Here is an 18,030-nt window from a genome sequence, read left to right as displayed (position 1 = left end):
TCGGGCAGTGCCTGTGCCTCAAAGTGCTCTCCCAGCCAGCCAGCATTCCCCACCAGCTTCCCCAGCCATGGTGGGGAGGAGCTGTGGGAGCAGCTGGCAGGGAGAAGCTGGGCTGGGCTGCAGAACACGGAAGCCATCCCACATGAGCCCCGGGGAGAAAGCAGAGGAGAAGGCCCTGCTCCGCGAGGCTGAGCTGAAGGGCAGCTGTCATTGCCCAGTTCCCATCCACGAGGCGCGGGCTTATACATCAGCCTTACGTCATCAAAGAAGGGCAGGAGAAATTTTGCCAGCGGCACAGCGATGGGGCTGGCCTCCTTCCTCTTCAGCTGAGCCATCACGTTTCTGAAGACCACCAGAGCCTTGATCTTGATAGCCTTATTGCCATACTGCAGGACCCACATCAGGTCTGGCAGCATGACCTTCATTTTTCTGGCCTGTGTGAAAAAGAGAGTTGCCGTTTTGGGAGCAGGTCCATGTCTGGAGAGCTCCCCAGGCAGCCACCAGGCCCCGCCATGGCCTTTGGAGCAGTCACCCCACCGCCTGACTGCCAGCCAAGGCCAAGCCCTCACCCACTGCCATGGCGCTCGGCTGCCAACACGGCTCCCCTTGGCAACGCCTTGCTCACCATCTCTTCTCTCTCTGACAGCGTCATGATGACCCTGAGCACCAGGGAGAGCATCGTTGGCCTTCGTTGCCTCAGAAACCGCCTGACTAGGTACATTGGAGCAAACTCCTCATCTTGCAGATCGCTGCTGGCCAGTATCTGAAAGCAAGCCAGCAGTGAGCGACCGGGACAGCTGGTGGGGCTCCTCACACCGTACAGCTCCTGGATCCCAGGGCAGCCCGGGGCCAATGGCACCGGGAGCTTTTTCCAGTAACTCACAGCCAAGCGGAGGATGGGGGTGTCCTCCCAGCGTGTATGTAAGACCCCATAGTGCCGGTCCTGGAGTTGGATGTGCAGCTCCTTCAAAACATTCTGCAGGGTCTGGGGCATGGAGAACATCACCTCCCACAGTGCCAGGGCAGCGCTGCAAGCCAGAGCACTCTGTCGGCAGGGCAGCCTCGGCCACAGCAGCACGGCCGGGCTCAGCGCTGCAGGACGGTTGGGATGCCCTGGGCAGCAGCAGAGGGCTGAGCTGGTGCTCCCGTGGGGCTGGCAGGAGCGTGGTGGGGGGCTCTGGGCTGGCTTGCTCAGCTGTGGCTGCTGCGTGCCTGGCTGACCCCAGGGCTGGAAAGTGTGGTGGGATGGAGGGTCCCGCTCCTCGGGGGTGTCCTGCAGGATTCCTTGGCTCTGGCAGCCAGAGTGTCTCTGGGCTCCTCTCCCCACAGGGAACAAACCCTCATGGCTTTTGGGGCCAGTACCTGTCTCCTGGTGGTGTGATTGTCAGCAGCGTCGAGACCACCTCCCCAGGGAATTTGTCAGCCATCTGGACAATTAGGGACTCCACACTCCGCCGGGCTAGTGTTGTGTTGATGCACCCCAGGCTTTTGTGGATGCAGCTCATGATCTTTGGCACCTGGAGGGGACACAGGTGAGGATGGTGCTGCCACTGGAGTGCAGCCATGTTTTCAGCTGCCCTTCCCATCCCTCTCTGCTGCCTTCACGTGGCTTCACTTTCCCAAGACACTGGGATTTGAGAGGAAGAGAGGGATGGTGGGAGGAACAAGGCCTGACAGGTCCGAAGGGCAGGGCAATCCAGCCACAGGCCACTTACATCCACCAGCCAGAATGTGGAGTTTCCCTGGACTGTGTCCAGCATGTTTCTGGCCGCCTCCTTGTCTAAGGTGCTGGAGTCTGTCATTGCCTCGATGAACACCAGGACCATGTCTGCTCTCTCAGCAGGCTGGAGGTATTCTGCAAAGAGCTAAGGGAGGAAGGGAGGCAGTGAAGCCATGTCACACCGAGTGCCCTGATGCTGCTGCTGAGCCGGGCAGCGCCAGCAGCCCTGCAGAGACGCCCGGCAGTGCTGGCGGCAGTGCCCGCAGCAAAGCTGGCAGCAGGGGTGGCAGTGACTGGACGGGGAGGATGAAAAGAGAGGCCCCGGGGTGAGGGAGGAGGGTTGAGCTCATGGGCACAGGGTGCTGGCCCTGCCCTGAACCAGGGCTTGCTGGTGGCCGGGAGGACTGGAGTTCTGCTGGGATACTGGAGAGCAGCCCTCGTATCGCCCCTGCTCGGGGACAGCAGGAACCTTCTCAGCAGGGACAGGGAGGTCATGCCAGCCCCACTGATTGTGGAGACCTTTGCTCTCACCAGTCCCCTGCTGATGCCACAGCCAAGAGTGCCAGCAAGGCGGGGGGGGTGCTCATTACCTCGGTAATGTGAGTAGCGCTGGGCGAAAAGGACAAGGAGGTGGTCTTGGCTTCCCAGTCCTCTTGAAGCTGTCCGTTCTCCTCTGGCAGGGTCATGCCTAAAAAGCAGGGAAACACAGAACGGTTGGTAAGACACAGCAGCTTCCTCAGTACTGGAAAGAGCTTTGAACGTGGAATGGCCAAGGAGGGAGGTTATGACCAACAGTCAGGGGAGGAGGTGGTGGAGAGCAGTGCCACGGAAAGGCTGACCCTCCTCCAGTGTCCGTGTGTGAATGCTCCTGGCCCTGGAAACTCCAAGGCCCTAGAGCTCTACATGCAGTCCCACAGTTCAGTCCCCCATGGCTGGAATAATGGTGACGTGGGGGACAGCTCGCATGGCTGGAGTGCTGCGGGGCAGGAGCAGAGGAGGGGCAGTGCTGGCGACATGGTGTTGCCTCCAGCAAGCAGGAGAGAGCTCCATCACAAAACTCAGGAAGACCAGCAGAGGTACTGGGTGATGTGGGTGTGCAGAGGGATCTATCCCACCACAGCTTCTCTTACAGTGTTGCTGATGCTTGAATTGGAAGAGGAAACAAAGAGTGTCCAAAGCCAAACAGCTGGTCTCTTCTTCCTTGAATGACAGGAATAGGAGGAGATGTCCTAGCAGCTGTCCGAGGCTTGGCAGCTGGATCTCAGCACAGGAATCCTTTTTGTCCTCATTTGGATCAGTCTGGGGAAGGGCAAAGGAAAAGCAGAAGGGCTGAGAGCATCTGGGGCCAAAGCCCTGAACCCGAGAATGTGCCCGGGCCTGGATCAAGGCGGGTCAGAGCTTTGCAGGGCCCTGCAGACCCCATCTCCCAGAACAGCTCCACGTGGGCAGAGCTGCCAGACCTGGGCTCCCCCCGTGCTCCTTGGGCAGTCCCAGCCGACACAGGACTGGGGCAGAGCGGGGGGTGCCTGGTCCTTACCTTCAGTGAGGAGTAGTTGGCCAGCAAGAAGCTCAGCACCCTCATCCTGCCCACGGCCCTCTCCCGCACAGATGCCCTCTCAGAGGTGGTGAAGGTCAAGAGCATCTAGGAAGAGAGAAGGTGCTGGTGAGCCCTGGGAGCAGCCACCGCTCCAGCAGAAGCAGCACTGCTCAAGTCCAGGGTTGGGCTGGCCCAGTCCATTAAGGCTTCCTCTGATCTGGAGCGAAGCCTGTAGTGGGGTTCCTGCCCTCGGGCCCCTGGCAGGCTTGGGACAAGCGCCCCAGGCCAGCCCTGTGGCCAGGCAGGAAGGCAGGTGCCACCCTCTGTGGCCACCGTGCTGCGGAAGAGCCTGGTGGGCAGCCCCTGGTTCCCCAGGGAGGTGGGTATCCTCCTGGCAGTGCACTCTCTCTGCACAGCACGGGGTGGGACTGTCCACTCCAGAGTGGACACCCCGTCCCCCAGGGTGATGAACAGCCCCTGTGAAGCCCACTCTTTGCAAACGCCAGACCTGGAAGAGGTCCTGCATCTTCTCGCTGACTTCAGAGGCAGGAGAGTGGAGCACCAACGCCACAAGCATGCTGTCCACAGCCTTGATGGTCTGCAAGGAAGACAACGAGTTGTGGCCATGTTTCCTGCCGTCCTTCTCCCCCACAGGAGACTGATCTGAACTCCCAGCACCAAGGGAGGACTCCTGCGCTGCTTTGCTGTGCCTGGGAGAGACCCAGGGGCAATCTGCTGCCGGCACAGCAGCCCGTGGCACTGGACGTGGCCAGGCCCACAGGGACGGGGCGAAGGGACGACAGTGGGAAAGTAAAGCCTGCCTTGGATCTCTGGTCATAGCGCAGCACGGGGTGACCAGGGAGCAGCCCAGAGGGACCGGGGCTCCTGTAGCTCAGCCAGCACTTACCGTGAAGTAGAGGTAAGCTTTCAGGTCCCTCATGTCCTCTTTTGGAGGAAGCAAGAAGGCGCTGGAGAAGCAGGCCTGGATGAGGCTCATGTCTTTGCCTTGCAGCACCTCCTCCACGAAGCTACAAAGAGAGAGGGGCCAGTCGGACACTGGTGCTGGGGGCGGTGCCTGGAGGCCTCGTACAGGTGGACACGGCGCTCTGGAGCTGGAGTCCCCAGGAGGGATGGACAGGTACCTGATCTCGGCCATGGCAAACATGGCAATCCGCCGCACCACTGTGGGCAGTTGGTCCCTGGGCTCCTCTTCCAGCAGCACCTGCAGAGCACAGCCGGGATGGGACCTGGCAGCTGCCAGCACCCAGTGCCACCAGCCCCCGGCCCTGCCCAACGCTGTCCTCACTGGGTGCCGGGGCCATTGCCCAGTTCCCCAGAGCCACCGTTTATCCCTCACCTTGGGATCCTCTGCCAGCTCGTATCTCTGGCGGAAGAGATCTAGGCCCTGGGACAAGTCGTTGTATGTTGCAGCTCTGAAGATCATGGCGATGCATTTAAGGAACTCTGTCTTCTGTTCCTCATCCTGGCAGCCAGGGGACAGAGAGACAAACAGGGAGCATGAGATGGGGACACACGGCCAGCGGCACCGCAGCATGGGGGTGCAGTGCCGATTAGAGACCTGGGAGCAGCAGCTCTGCCCAGCCAGCGCTCTCCAGCAGCCCCGCGGCAGAGCCGCTGTCAGCAGACACTGGCACAGCCACCTTCCAAATGGCCGCGGTTACCTTTTCTGTGCTGCCGACAGAGGACACGATGGAGGCCACGTGTTCCGGTTCCAACTCGCACACGGGTAAAGAGCTGGCATCTAATAAAGGAGGAGAGCAGGGAGGGCTGCAGAGGGGGTTTGCAGGCAGGAGAGAGCAGAGGAAGGAGCTCTGCCCTCCGTCCAGCCCAGCGCCCGCTGCCCTGGCACAGTCTTCCCGTGCATGTCAGGGCTGGAGGGTTCCCGGCAGACGGGCTGTGATGCTGCAGCCAGGCAGGACGGGGAAAGCCCCCAGTGCAGCGGGTGAAGAACTCGCTTCAGATGGGCAGGAAAAGTCCCCATCCCACAGCACGGCTGCCTCCTACTGGCCCAGCTGCCTCTCGCTGCCCGTGCCCTGGGGCAGGAGCTGGGTCCCGTCTGCCCACAGAGGCTGTGCTGGGGCCGGCTCCCAGCTCGGAGCAGCCCTGGACTTCAGGCAGCATCACGACCACCACCCGTGGGAAGCTCCTGCCAGCGTGTGGGGAAATATGATCCTGGTGTCAAGCGGGGAGCAATTGCTGGTCCCTGCCCTGCCCAGACAATCAGGGCCCCTCACTCACCCATCTCCAGTTGCTGGGCCATGCACAGCTCGTGGGGCTCTGCTGGAGATCTGCTCCCCTGGGGAGCCCTGTCCTCCTCCAGGGCCACCCTGGGGGTGCTGAGGTGTTTCTCTGCCATCTCTTGGGTCATAGCAAAGAATTATAGGTGGGGAAGGGGGAAGCTTTGGTGAAATGCCAGGGGTCTGCCGGGGGCAGCCGGGAAAGACTTGGGCTGCACTCGAGCAGTCTTCAGCACAAGTCTGCCGGGGGCAGAGGGGAGTCTGCCAGGGGCAGCTAGAGTTAGGATATGGCTGGACTCAATGATCTTAAGGGTCGCTTCCAACCAAAAAGATTCTCTAATTCTCTGAAAGACGTGGGCTACGCTCGGGGGCTCTCGCCAGCTCCGTGCTCGCACCCTGTCCCGTCACCGTCCTGTCGGACAGTGGGGGCTGGGGGCACGGCTGCGCTGAGCACATGCAGGGCAGTGGGTGTCACCAAGTGAGGTCACAAAGGGCCCCACTGTGACCCTGTGTCTGAGCAGGGAGGTCAGGGTGTCCCTTTGGGAGGCACTGGCCATCTCAGCCCTGGGCACCTGGCTGCTAAATTTGAATCCCAGTTTCTAAAAGTTCCACCACCCGTTGCTCTGAGCACAGTCTTTAACAGTCCGTTGCACAGCTCCATTTTCCCAGCGGCTGGTGCATGGTGGGGATGTGACAGCCCCACTCACTGCCGTGCTCCTTGGGCCAGGAGTCTATGAGGATGTTCCGGAAAGGAGTCCCGTTGTCTGGCTCAGTTCTGTCTGGGCTGCCATGTGTAGCAGATGCACTCAACTGCCCCCCAGCCAAACCCGCAGCAGTTTGGTCCAGGCTGCAGAGGAGGGATGGGCCTGAGCCGTAGCCAGGCCAAGAACTCCTTCCAGGAGACCCACGAGGAAGCAGAACGGCAACTGAACGCCGGTGGCTTGTGGGCACATGGAGTCTCGTGCAGACTTTTCCTACTCTATGCAATTTGACTACGAGTCAACCACTTCATTCTAGAAATACGACAGCCTGGATGAGCCCACTTTGAGCTCTCCCTGCTAAATAAGTGATCTGTATGGCAGTGGTTTTACTACTCACGGGTCAGTGGATGAGCCCAATTTAAGTTTAATATTAATCATTTAGCTTAAGTAGATGCACACTAAACATAATGAATTATTTAGGGACATAAGGTTGTATGATTTTTAATATACTCTTTGCTTCATGTTACTTGGTAAGCTGGATTTGCTAAAATTTTAAGCTGTAAAGTTCTGCTCATATTTACCAAAAGCAACTACAAACTACACTGAACGCTTAGAAGATGGGGCCTATTTTGCACTTTGCTGAGAAGAAAGGATTTATTCAGACGAAACAGTACCTGCAAGGTTATGGACAATATGATACAGGGAATTAACTAACACTTAAAGAACTAAGGAGCTACCACTTAGAGAGCTAACCCTTAACCCACATCACAATTGCCTAGCCTGGGTTAGCTTTCTGTAACTTCTTGTAAGAGAAACAAGAGTCCGCTGATGACCTCACAGGCCTTGCAAAGATAAAAAACTTTGGGTGCATCCTTGGTGCATCCTTGGGTGAACTAGATAATAGAAACTTGGGCACAGGACAGGAGATACACCAGTTCTAACCAACTCAGCAGTTTGAGTCCCAGCCAACTCAGCACACCAAGCCAAAGGTGAAGGTGTACGGAGAAGAAGCCGCTGGTTCACCATCACTGTGCAGGCACAACCAGGAGGGGCCGAAGGTGGAGACTGTGGAAATGATTTCCCGGAACTCATTGTAATAAGTACTGCCTTCTCGGGGACAGGTTACGAATATGTATAGGGGTTCCTAGAACTTTCATGAATATGTAACACTTTACAGCATTTAACCAAGCTCACAGCTACTGGAAATTTGCGCACGTTTTAGGTGGAATTAATCCCCCGTGTGTCCAGTGTTGTAAATACATACCTTCTTTACAATCTCAAAGGTTGTAAAGTCATTTCCGCACCTCAACTAAACAATGTCTACAGCTGAAAAAAACAAAGGCCCATGTGGAATCAGAGAAGAAGATCCAATGAGAAGCAAGAAGATCCAAATGTGAAACCTTGCTATTGGACTGAATCATGGTATGAATGGTCTGTAGACATATAAAGGCCTATGGTTTCCTATGCTCGGGTGGGACCTCTGCACAGGTACCCAGCTTGAGCCAGCCCTCCTGCTGTTCTATTCCATTAACTTTTTTATTTTTTTGTAAGAATTTTGTCTCCTGGAAGTCTGCTCTGCATACGTTATCAGCCCTCGCCTGAAAGTTTACCACTGGAGCTTTAAACATGGACTCCAGAGTGAACGGTTATCAGGAAGGGAATGCCTGAAAGTTCGCTTTTGCAAATGGGTACAGGTCTCCCCTGAAAGTTTGCCTTCAGAGCTTGAAAATACAGACTCTGGAGCGAACAGTTATCAGGGAGAAAAGAATCCTGAGAGTTTGCACCGTGACGGATACAGGCCTCGCCTGAGAGTTTGTCTTCGGAGCTCCAGGACACAGACTCCAGAGTGAACGGTTATTGGGGAGGCAAGAATCCTGGAAGTTTGCTTCGTGAACGAGTACAGGCACCTGGAGAGAAGGTCAGCAGCATTTGGCTTGGCGTATTTCCCCCATGCAAGTAAATAACAGAGTGAACCTGCCACCAAATTCTTGAAGTTGCACTTGTCTTTAAGAAATCTAAAGGTTGTTCTGCAGTGAGCAGAACCCTAAATTACTCCCCGGCAATACCATGACGCCACAGAACTTGCTTGTCAAGGCCCAGGACAGTGTTGCAGGCACTGGCGTGGGGCACGGCAGATGTTTCCAGCCAGCCAGTGGTGGCTTCCACCATTGTAAGCACAGAGCTCTTGCCGCGGCAGATTTGTGGCAGTGTGATATAGTCAATTTGGCAGGACTCCTCATGTTTACACTTTAATCATCGCCCCCCATACCACACAGGCTTTGACCGCTTGGCTTGCTTGATGGTAGCGCACGTTTCACAATGATGAATAACCCGTGCAACAGCGTCCATGGTCGAGTCCATGCCTCGATCACGAGCCCATCCATATGTTGCATGCCTTCCTCAATGACCTTAGGCATCGTGGGCCCAATGGGCCATCAATAATTCACCTTCATCTTGCCAATGCAAATCTACCTCAGACACTTTAATCTCAGCAGCTCGATCCCCCCACTGGTTGTTCAGATCGGGTTCTTCAGTGGACCGACTCTTGGGCACGTAAGCTTCTACGTGGCGCACTCTCAGGCATGTTCTCTAGCTGGGCAGCGATATCTCACCAGGATTCAGCAGCCCCGATGCGTTGGGCTCTGCGCTGCCAACGGCTCCGCTGCCATTGCTGTAACCAGTGCCACGGGGCATTTCCCACCATCCATGAGGCAGAGCAGAGATGAAGCTTCTTAGAGGCTGGGGCCTCTTCAGCCCCTGTCAGGATGGCGGGTGCTGGGTCTGGTGGGGCCTCTGCCCCACGGTGGGGGCTGTGGCCCACGGTACAGCAGGGGCCACAACGGTCGGACACGGTCGGCGGTGGCAGCCCATGGACTGAGGGCAAATGTGTGTGTGTTACATCAACGGGTGGAAAGGAGAGCGGTGGTTGGTGAGGACGTATTGGATCGCGTGGTTGGGTACTGGAAGGTTTACAGACTGCCTCAGTTTACCTGTCTCAGTCATCTAGTTATAATAAACCCCTCCCCTTATTGATTTATTTAAAATAGGGATTCCTGGCTCTTATGTTACCCTTCCCCCTAGCTTAACTTTTTAAATACAGTAATCAATTTGTGTTCCGGGATTATTTCAAGGAGACTTTGTTTTACATTAAGGATTCACAGTCTGATGACTCTCAGCCCTCCCCACGGCTGGGGTCAGGCGCCAGGTCCTCAGTTTTCTAAAAACAGGCTTGACAGATTGATTATATTACCCTTCCACAAACTCGTCAGGGTAAGCGGTATGTACTTACAATGGTAGAAGCAACCACCGGATGGTTGGAAACATATGGGGTACCAAATGACACAGCCCGAAATACGATCTTGGGCCTTGAAAAGCAAGTCCTTTGGCAACATGGTACACCAGAAAGAATTGAATCCAACTATGGTACTCATTTCAAAAACAGTCTTGTAGACAACTGGGCCAAAGAACATGGTATTGAGTGGGTATATCACATTCCATATCATGCACCAGCTTCTGGGAAAATGGAAAGGTACAATGGTTTGTTAAAAACTACACTAAAGGCACTGGGTGGTGGAACCTTTAAAAACTGGGATTCATATTTAGCAAAAGCCACTTGGTTGGTCAACACTAGAGGATCAACTAATCGAGCTGGGCCTGCACAATCAGAAATTCTCCGTACTGTAGAAGGAGATAAAGTCCCTGTAGTACACATGAAAAATATGTTAGGGAAGGCAGTTTGGGTCACTCCTACCTCAGGCAAAGGCGAGCCCATTCATGGGATTGTTTTTGCCCAAGGTCCTGGTAGCACCTGGTGGGTGATGCTTGAAGATGGAGAAGTTCAATGTGTACCTCAAGGGGATTTGGTTTTAGGTGAAAATAGTCAAGACTGAACTGCACGATGTTAATTTCCATACTAACAGTGTCTAATAAGTGTCTTTCAGATCAAGACAGTGGTGATGGAACCAGAGCTAGTTTCTTCAAGTGGTGCCTCCAACTTCTTCAAAGTTGATGTCTTTAACCCACAAACAGTGGCCATGAGATGTACTGGATGTGTGATAAGTGAACTTAAATGAGCTTTTCCAAAGGATGGTCCATGGACTAAGAGAATGATGAGCTACACCTGCATATATATATGTATATAGTTGTTGTAATTAATTAGATCGCGTTGATAGATTGTATTAATTAGATTGTGTTGATGAGGTTTAAATATGCCGTGAATTGTATGTTATAAGGGGTGGAATGTCCTGGGTCATTGCGGGGAGCAACGAGAGGAGGTGGTCTGAGTAAGGTGACCACAAATTGACCAACTGGAGTATTCCATCCCATTCATGACTTCCTGGGTATAAAAGGTGGACCAGAAGGACTCTCTGTCTCTTCTGCTGAGTCTCCTGCTGCTTTGCTTCATCTCTGCTTCTTTCCTGCCGTCCCTGCAAGCTGAGGCCTCATGACAGACTGAATCTAGTTCCGGTTGGCTGAAGGATCCTGCCGGACTCGCTGCTGGGAATTGCAAGACTGGTTCTATAATATTTGTTCTGCTTTACTGTTCTCTACATTTATTTAGTTAAGTTAGTAAAATGTTTTCAAATTTTCCAGCTCTCTTCTCTCTGTCCTTCTTTTCCTTTCCTCTCAAAATCGCCTGTCCTTAGCGAAAAAGGGGCGGGGGGGAGTGGAAAAGGGGAGGGGGAAGAGGGTTAAGGAAAATACATCTGCCGTGGTTCTTGATTGTCTCCCCGCGATCAAACCATGACACTACAGGACCCTTTATTTTGTTTACATACACACAGATAATGGCTCCTCATTTACATAGCCAGTGGTTATAAAAGAAAAGCAGTCAGTGAATAAGAAAGGGGATGACAACATTATCACAATAAAAAACCCCCGCCAATAACAACATAAAATACAGTTGAGAGGCTGGTCCTGTAACTAGTTACATTAAAACTGCTATGTAGAAGTAGATGTACATTTTATTGCTTCAGAAAACACTTAGATATGAGTTTCCACAGGGCATCCTTGAGCTCCTGGTTCCTCATGCTGTAGATGAGGGGGTTCACTGCTGGAGGCACCACTGAGTACAGAACAGACACCACCAGGTCCAGGGAAGGAGAGGAGATGGAGGGGGGCTTCAGGTAGGAAAACAAGGCAGTGCTGACAAACAGGGAGACCACGGCCAGGTGAGGGAGGCACGTGGCAAAGGCTTTGTGCTGTCCCTGCTCAGAGGGGATCCTCAGCACGGCCCTCAAGATCTGCACATAGGATACCACAATGAACACAAAACACCCAAATCCTAAACAGACACTAACCACAAGAAGCCCAAGTTCCCTGAGGTAGAAGTCTGAGCAGGAGAGCTTGAGGATCTGTGGGATTTCACAGAAGAACTGGTCCAGGGCATTGCCTTTGCACAGTGGCAGTGAAAATGTATTAGTCATGTGCAGCAGAGCACTGAGAAACCCAGTGGCCCAGGCAGCTGCTGCCATGTGGACACAAGCTCTGCTGCCCAGGAGGGTCCCGTAGTGCAGGGGTTTGCAGATGGCAACGTAGCGGTCGTAGGACATGACAGTGAGAAGAAAATATTCTGCTGAAATGAAAAAGAGAAACAAAAGCATCTGTGCAGCACATCCTATATATGAGATAGCCCTGGTGTCCCAGAGGGAATTGGCCATGGACTTGGGGACAATGGTGGAGATGGAGCCCAGGTCGAGGAGGGCGAGGTTGAGCAGGAAGAAGTACATGGGGGTGTGGAGGTGCTGGTCACAGGCTATGGTGGTGATGATGAGGCCGTTGCCCAGGAGGGCAGCCAGGTAGATGCCCAGGAAGAGCCAGAAGTGCAAGAGCTGCAGCTCCCGTGTGTCTGAGAACGCCAGGAGGAGGAACTGGGTGATGCAGCTGCTGTTGGGCATTTGCTATCTCTGGGCACAGGGCGCTCTCATAGGAGAAAAAGTCAGTAACAATTTAGTGGAGATTTCTCTGACATAAACCAAAGACATGTCCCACACACCCTCCCATGTGACACACAGACACACTTTTCTTTTTCTACAAGACCTTCCTTCAGCACTGTGGCTGCAGCCCTGCTTGGTGCTGGCCGAGTGTGCAACCAAGACAAAAGGGTCTCTACCCATGGACTCTTAATAAGTCAGCCCAACTCTGCAGAAATTGGCTTGGGCAGGGGTCAGTCCTGAGGTTCAAATTTTTCAGATGAAATCACTGCTGATACAGTCTGTCCTGTCTGCACTCTCAGTGATAAAGAAAAGGAATTGTAAAGGCATTTTAAAAGTCACAGGTTTTCTTACAGCTTCACCACCATCTCCCCTGGACAGTGTTCTTGGACATCAGAAATCCTCAGCATTTCTGCTGCACTCAGGGAGAACAGAGCGAGTCCTGCGAGACCAGAGGATGCCTGTGGGTCAGTGCAGAGTGAGGGCAGCTGCTCTGTCCCTCTGTCTTGCTGCAGCTGCCCTGGGCTGGCACCTTTCTGAGATGGAGGCTGATCACACTGCCATGTTACCCTGAAAAGCCACCAGGCACTGCTGAGAGCAGAGGAACCCACCTCAGACCATGACATGTCTCACTCTTTCCTCAGGTCTCAGCACCCCACTTTTGTCCCAGGACACACACGGCTCATTTCATAAACCAAACAGCATTTCTTCCATCATAGCATCTCTGCACTTCTGCATGGGGAATTCAGATAATGCTAACGTGCTATAGGACAGGTTTGCATCCTGGAGGGAAGCTCACAGCTTGGAAGAAAAACACTCAAGGAGACAGCCAAGGGTCCTAATGATGGCATTTGATTCAGGGAGACTCAGCTCATTCCCCAGCCCCACACACTGCATTGCCCACAGCCCCACAGGGCAGAGCAAAGCTGGGACACGTGTTCCCATGGACACAGCTGCAGGAAAGGACCCACAAGATCAGGCTGTGACTCTGCAGCTGAAACTCCCATCCCCAGAGAGCCTGACAGCAAGAACCAGATCACAACAGCAGTGACCCAGAGCAGTGGAGCAAGAAGGAAACTGCGGTGAGGGTGGGTGTGAGAGAGGCCAGGGCAGAGGCAGCCGGGCACTCAGACAGCGTCACCCTTCCCCAGCTGTGCAGCCACCTCCCACACACCAGCATTGCCGGGCAGCTGCTCTCAGCCCCTGTGCTCTGCAGAGGGAACTGGAGCTCTGGCTGCACAGGAGCTGCTTCATGCCTTGGAGCCCCCGGCCCTGAGGGCAGAGGCTTTGCTGGGTGGGAGGGGAGGCGAGGGGGCTGCTCACAGGAGGGATCTGCACTGTGGGGATCATACGGAGTTTTCTCTGTTCTCCCTCCATAACAATTCTGAGTTTAGTTTCCTCTCATTTCTGATCATTTCCCTATTGCCTGGACATTCTCCCCCTGGGAGGTGTTTCCCTGTCCATGTCTCTTCCCTGTCAGTGCTCACAGACCCCATCCCACCCTCTGTGCCCTCACCCTGGCCCTACAGATCCTGCCTGTTCACAGGGCACTGCCTGGGGGCATCTTCCTGTTTGCAGGTTGGAAAACAGGACAGGTCAGAGTAAGGCTGACGGGTTCAGCAGATGTGATGCTGGTGCTGTGCACAGGCAGAGCAGTGGCTGAAGGGATGTTATGAGGCTTCTGGCAGACATACTGATCACTTAAAGTTGCAGTTCAGGAGTCTCAGTGACTTTTTTAAGCAGGAGGGCTCATTTTCCTTTTCTCTTTTCCTGTACCCCTCACCGCTTCGGATAGGAAACTGAAAAGAAAGGCTCAGAAAAGCTCCCTATCTGTCTGGTAATCCTTGCATTGATCTTGTCTTTGAGGCATCCCCTCGGAAAAATCGTGGGGGTGATCTGGAGCTGTGAGCAGCCCTGACCCACACAGCACCCCTTCCACAGCAGAAGCACCTTTCCTGCCCTGATACGGGTCACTCCTTCCCCCCACAGCTTCTCCCCACAGCCCCGTGGGGATCTCCCCGGGCAGGCTGAGCGCTGACCCTGGCAGGCGGCAGAGTCCCTGCCCCGGCACAGCCCTGGGGTGCAGGGACCCTGCTCTGCAGGACAGCCCTGGGCACCCCTGGGTGCTCACCCAGCTTCACAGCTGTTCAAAATTGCCTGACAAGAGCCCCCTCCTTACAGATCCCTCAAGCTGTGCCTGTGCTAACTTGAGGAGATGCCTCCAGGAGCTGCAGCTGCATTGCCCTGCACCCAGAGACTTACCATGGCAAGGGCTGCAAAGATTTCTCCTCCAGTGAGCTCTCAGTCATCCTCCCCATCCTGACCACCTTTCATCTCCCTCTGCCTTGCTCGTCTCCCTGAGATCCCCAGGCAGAGCCCTCAGCCCTGCTGCGCTTTGCAGAGGAGCTGCTCCTGGGCAGAGCTGTCTCTCTGCAGCGCTGCCGCTTGCCATGAGCTCCCTCTGTCCCAGGAGCCCAGCCCAGCTCAGCAGCACAGGAGCAGCCCAAGGCACTTTAATGAACCGTGTTGTGGGTTTGGTGTTGAGGCTATGAAAAACAGACCCTGGAGGAAGTTGAATAAAACCTCTCAAGAAGTCCAAGTCAGATTCAAACTCCAAAGTTTCTTGTAATGTTAATGGGTCCCACTGAGGAACACTATTGAGGAACTGACCCCAGGGTCTGGTTAGAGAGGAAACTGGAGGCAGAGACAACAGGTCAGGAAAATCAAGGTGAAGGTCTCTCTGATGCTGAGTAAACCTGGATGTGTTTCATTAACCAAAGGGCCAAGCCCTGACCCCCAGCCCTGGGAAGGCAGATCCTGTCCCTCCCACGTTGCCCAGGGCCCTTCCTGGGACAGTGTGATGTGGGGCTGTGCAAGGCCAAGGGCAGGACTATGGTCCCACACCTCCCAGGTTCCTGGCTGGGGACAAGGAGGCCATGAGGCCCCTGTGCTGTAAGGACAAGGTGTCTCCTCACAGGCATCAGAGCTGGAGACAACAGCCACAGCCAAGGGGAGAAGGAGCTCACGTCTGTTGGGGGCTTTCAGCCTCTTTACATCCCTTGATCATCTCCACGACAGCCTGTCCTATGCTGTGGCATCCCCTGCACCTCTTTCCCTGCAGGCTGGAGACATCCCCCCTGCTGCCCACCTTGCTCTTGTCTGAGCATCCTCCTTCCTTTGCTGATCTCTCTCCATCCTCCCCAGCTGTTCCTTGAAGCACAAAGCCTTGGGCTGATGCAGACTGCCTCTGGGTGACCTGCTCCACCACAGCACTGCCCTTCCACTCACATTCCTTCCTGCTCATGTCCAGCCTGGACCTCCCCAGCTGCACTGTGTGCCATTATTTCTTTCTCATGCTCTTTCCCACTGTGAAGAAAACCTCCACCCTCTCTGAAACCACCCCTCCAGCACTCTCAGGCTACTCCTACACTGCTGCAGCCTCCCCAGCGCTGCTGGGCCAGAGCAGCCCAGGTCCCTCAGCATCCCACACCATGTGCACAAGGTCCTGACCCCTGCCTTGGCAGAGCCCTGCACTCTCCAGTTCCTCCCTGCTTCTCCAAACTGGGAGCCGCACACTGGTACACACCCGTGTGTGTGGGGTCACACCAGTGCTGAACCGAATGGGATGAGAACTCCAGGTGTCTGGGTGCCCACGCTCCTCCTCATGCAGCCCCGTGTGCAGCTGCCTTGGTCATGGTGAGCGTGCAGCACGGGCTTGTGTGGCGGCCCTTGTAGTGCCCAGGCCCTTCTCCTCAGGGTCCCTGCTCAGCGTGTCAGGTCCTTTTCTCTCCTGATGGATGGGGTTATTCTCCTGCCCCGATACAGAATTAGCCATTTCTCCTTGTACAACTTCAGACCTCTTTGATGGGTGAATTCCAAAGTTTCTCAAGCACAATTAGCTCAGCTGTTAATCTTTGCATGCAGATGGTTTAACCTGATAAAGGTGTCTCTCCCAAGTTAACAGCAGGAGGAGTTACAGGGCACTACAAATAGCCCCTCCTGGAGAAACTGTGGCATCTTGGGGGTCTGGTACTCATAATGCCAGAGCTCTGGACTTAGAGGGGAAGTTTCCCTTCATGTGGGAGAACATCAGGAATGTGTGGAGCTCTGCCTGGGGACAGACAATGTCAGCTGAAGGCTGAGGAGTCAGCATGAGAGGGCAGAGCAACATGGGCAATGTTGTGGTGGGTGGACATCAGCTACTGACTCACTGATGAGGAAGAAGAATTAGATGAGGCCTCCTTCAGACAAATGAAAGAAGCCTCATGTTTCCAGGGCTGTGTCCTCATGGCAGACCTAAGATGTCCCAATAGCTGCAAGGTACCAGCCATCCAGGAGGGGTTTGGAGCTCATGGACAACATCTTCCTGACACGGGTGGCTGAGGAGTCAGTCAGGTGAGGTGCCCTGTGGGACTTCACACTTACAAACCAGAAAGGGTTGGTCAGGGACGTAACAGTCAGGGGTGGGAAAGTGGAGTTGAGGCTCCTGGAAGATGATAACAAGGCAAAGAGCAGGATTTCAGGAGAGCAGGCTTTGGCCAGCTGAGGGACGTACTTTGGTCCTATGGGATATGACCTTGGTGTTTGCAGTGTTTTTTCTCTCACATTTCCTCCCTGCTCTCTCCCACCTGCTGTTGTGCAGCGTTTTTTACCCTTTTGCCATGTAAACCCAATACAGGGTGATAAAGTGTTGTATGTTACAAACTTCTTGATCATGGAGAAGAAATGGAAAAGATCTTCTGTCAGCAAACTGAGGAAGTCTCCAGTCAATCAGCAGGTTCCTATGGGGAACTGTCATTGCCCTGACATTCACTGGCCAGGCAAAGCGGCAGCTGCCAACAGTCCAGAGGATCTTGGGACAACTTCTTAACGTGGCTGCCTGCTGGGCCAACAAGGGTGATGCTCACATGGATCTGGAACTCGGAGACAAAGAAGAGCTGGTGAGGGATGTGAACATCAGTGTCCACCTTGGCTGTGGTGACCAGGCAACAGTGGGATTCCAGGCACCAGAGGGGAGGGAGGAAGGCCAGCAGCAGAGCGCAGGCTGGTGGGCTCCAGAGGAGAAGACTTTGACATACGGAGGGACAGCAGCCAATACAGATTGTGACATGGAAGTCTGTCTGAAGGGTGAAGGAGCTCAGGAAATCTGAGAAGCCTTGCAGGGCAGCCTTGTGCTCCAGAGGAGTGTGATTCCTCTTGAGCTGTCCTGGCATGTCTCCTCACTCAAGTGGTGCATCAGGCACCCACTTTCCTACACATATTGTTTTGTCTTCATCAGAAAATGCTCCAGATCAATAAGATACCACCTCTTTGGGAAACGGGGAGGAGGGAGAGGGGCAAAGACAATAGAAGAAATACTGATTTATTCTTCTTTATTATGGAAATGCTCTCTATTTGGCTATTCCTGAAATCTCCCTAATCATCAAGACCAGACTTGAAGCCTTTAGGAAAAGGATGCACAGAGCCTTGGCTTGTAAGGGCATTTTGGATGTTAATGAGCCCTCTGCTGCCATGATCCTGAACTGCAGCTACTGAAAGAATGAACAAGCCTCTGATGAAGTGAAAGGCAGAAGTAGAACTCAAGTTTCTGAGGGTGCTTGGGACCCCATGAAGGGCCAGCACTGATGCAGCTGTGAAGGAAACAACCAGTCGAGGTCCCTGTCCCTGGAGGCTCGTGAAGCAAAGACTTGGAGACACTGGTTACAGGTGGTGAGGGCAATGTGGAGGTGGCTCTGATGCCCTGTCAGCCCTTGATGCTTGTTTATCACCAGAATGGCTGAGACTTGACCCCTGGGACCTGGTAGATTTTTCTCAAATGTTTTTCAAGGCTTTTCGTGGGGTCAGTGTGAGTGTTTTGTGTTTTGGGTGTGGGTTTTATGTC

At 54.2% G+C, this 18,030-nt stretch overlaps 1 protein-coding gene across 1 annotated transcript; it reads right to left on the bottom strand.

Moving 5' to 3' along the window:
- Positions 1–11,180: 11,180 nt before the first annotated feature.
- On the bottom strand, positions 11,181–12,113 carry LOC135999401 (olfactory receptor 14A16-like). Its single transcript, XM_065652956.1, has one exon. It carries the CDS (start codon positions 12,111–12,113, stop codon positions 11,181–11,183), a length of 933 nt encoding a protein of 310 aa, XP_065509028.1.
- Positions 12,114–18,030: the final 5,917 nt, after the last annotated feature.

The sequence above is a fragment of the Caloenas nicobarica genome, chromosome 28 (genome assembly GCF_036013445.1).
Source record: "Caloenas nicobarica isolate bCalNic1 chromosome 28, bCalNic1.hap1, whole genome shotgun sequence".
Classification (NCBI taxonomy): domain Eukaryota; kingdom Metazoa; phylum Chordata; class Aves; order Columbiformes; family Columbidae; genus Caloenas; species Caloenas nicobarica.
This window is presented reverse-complemented; position numbering and strand designations above follow the sequence as displayed.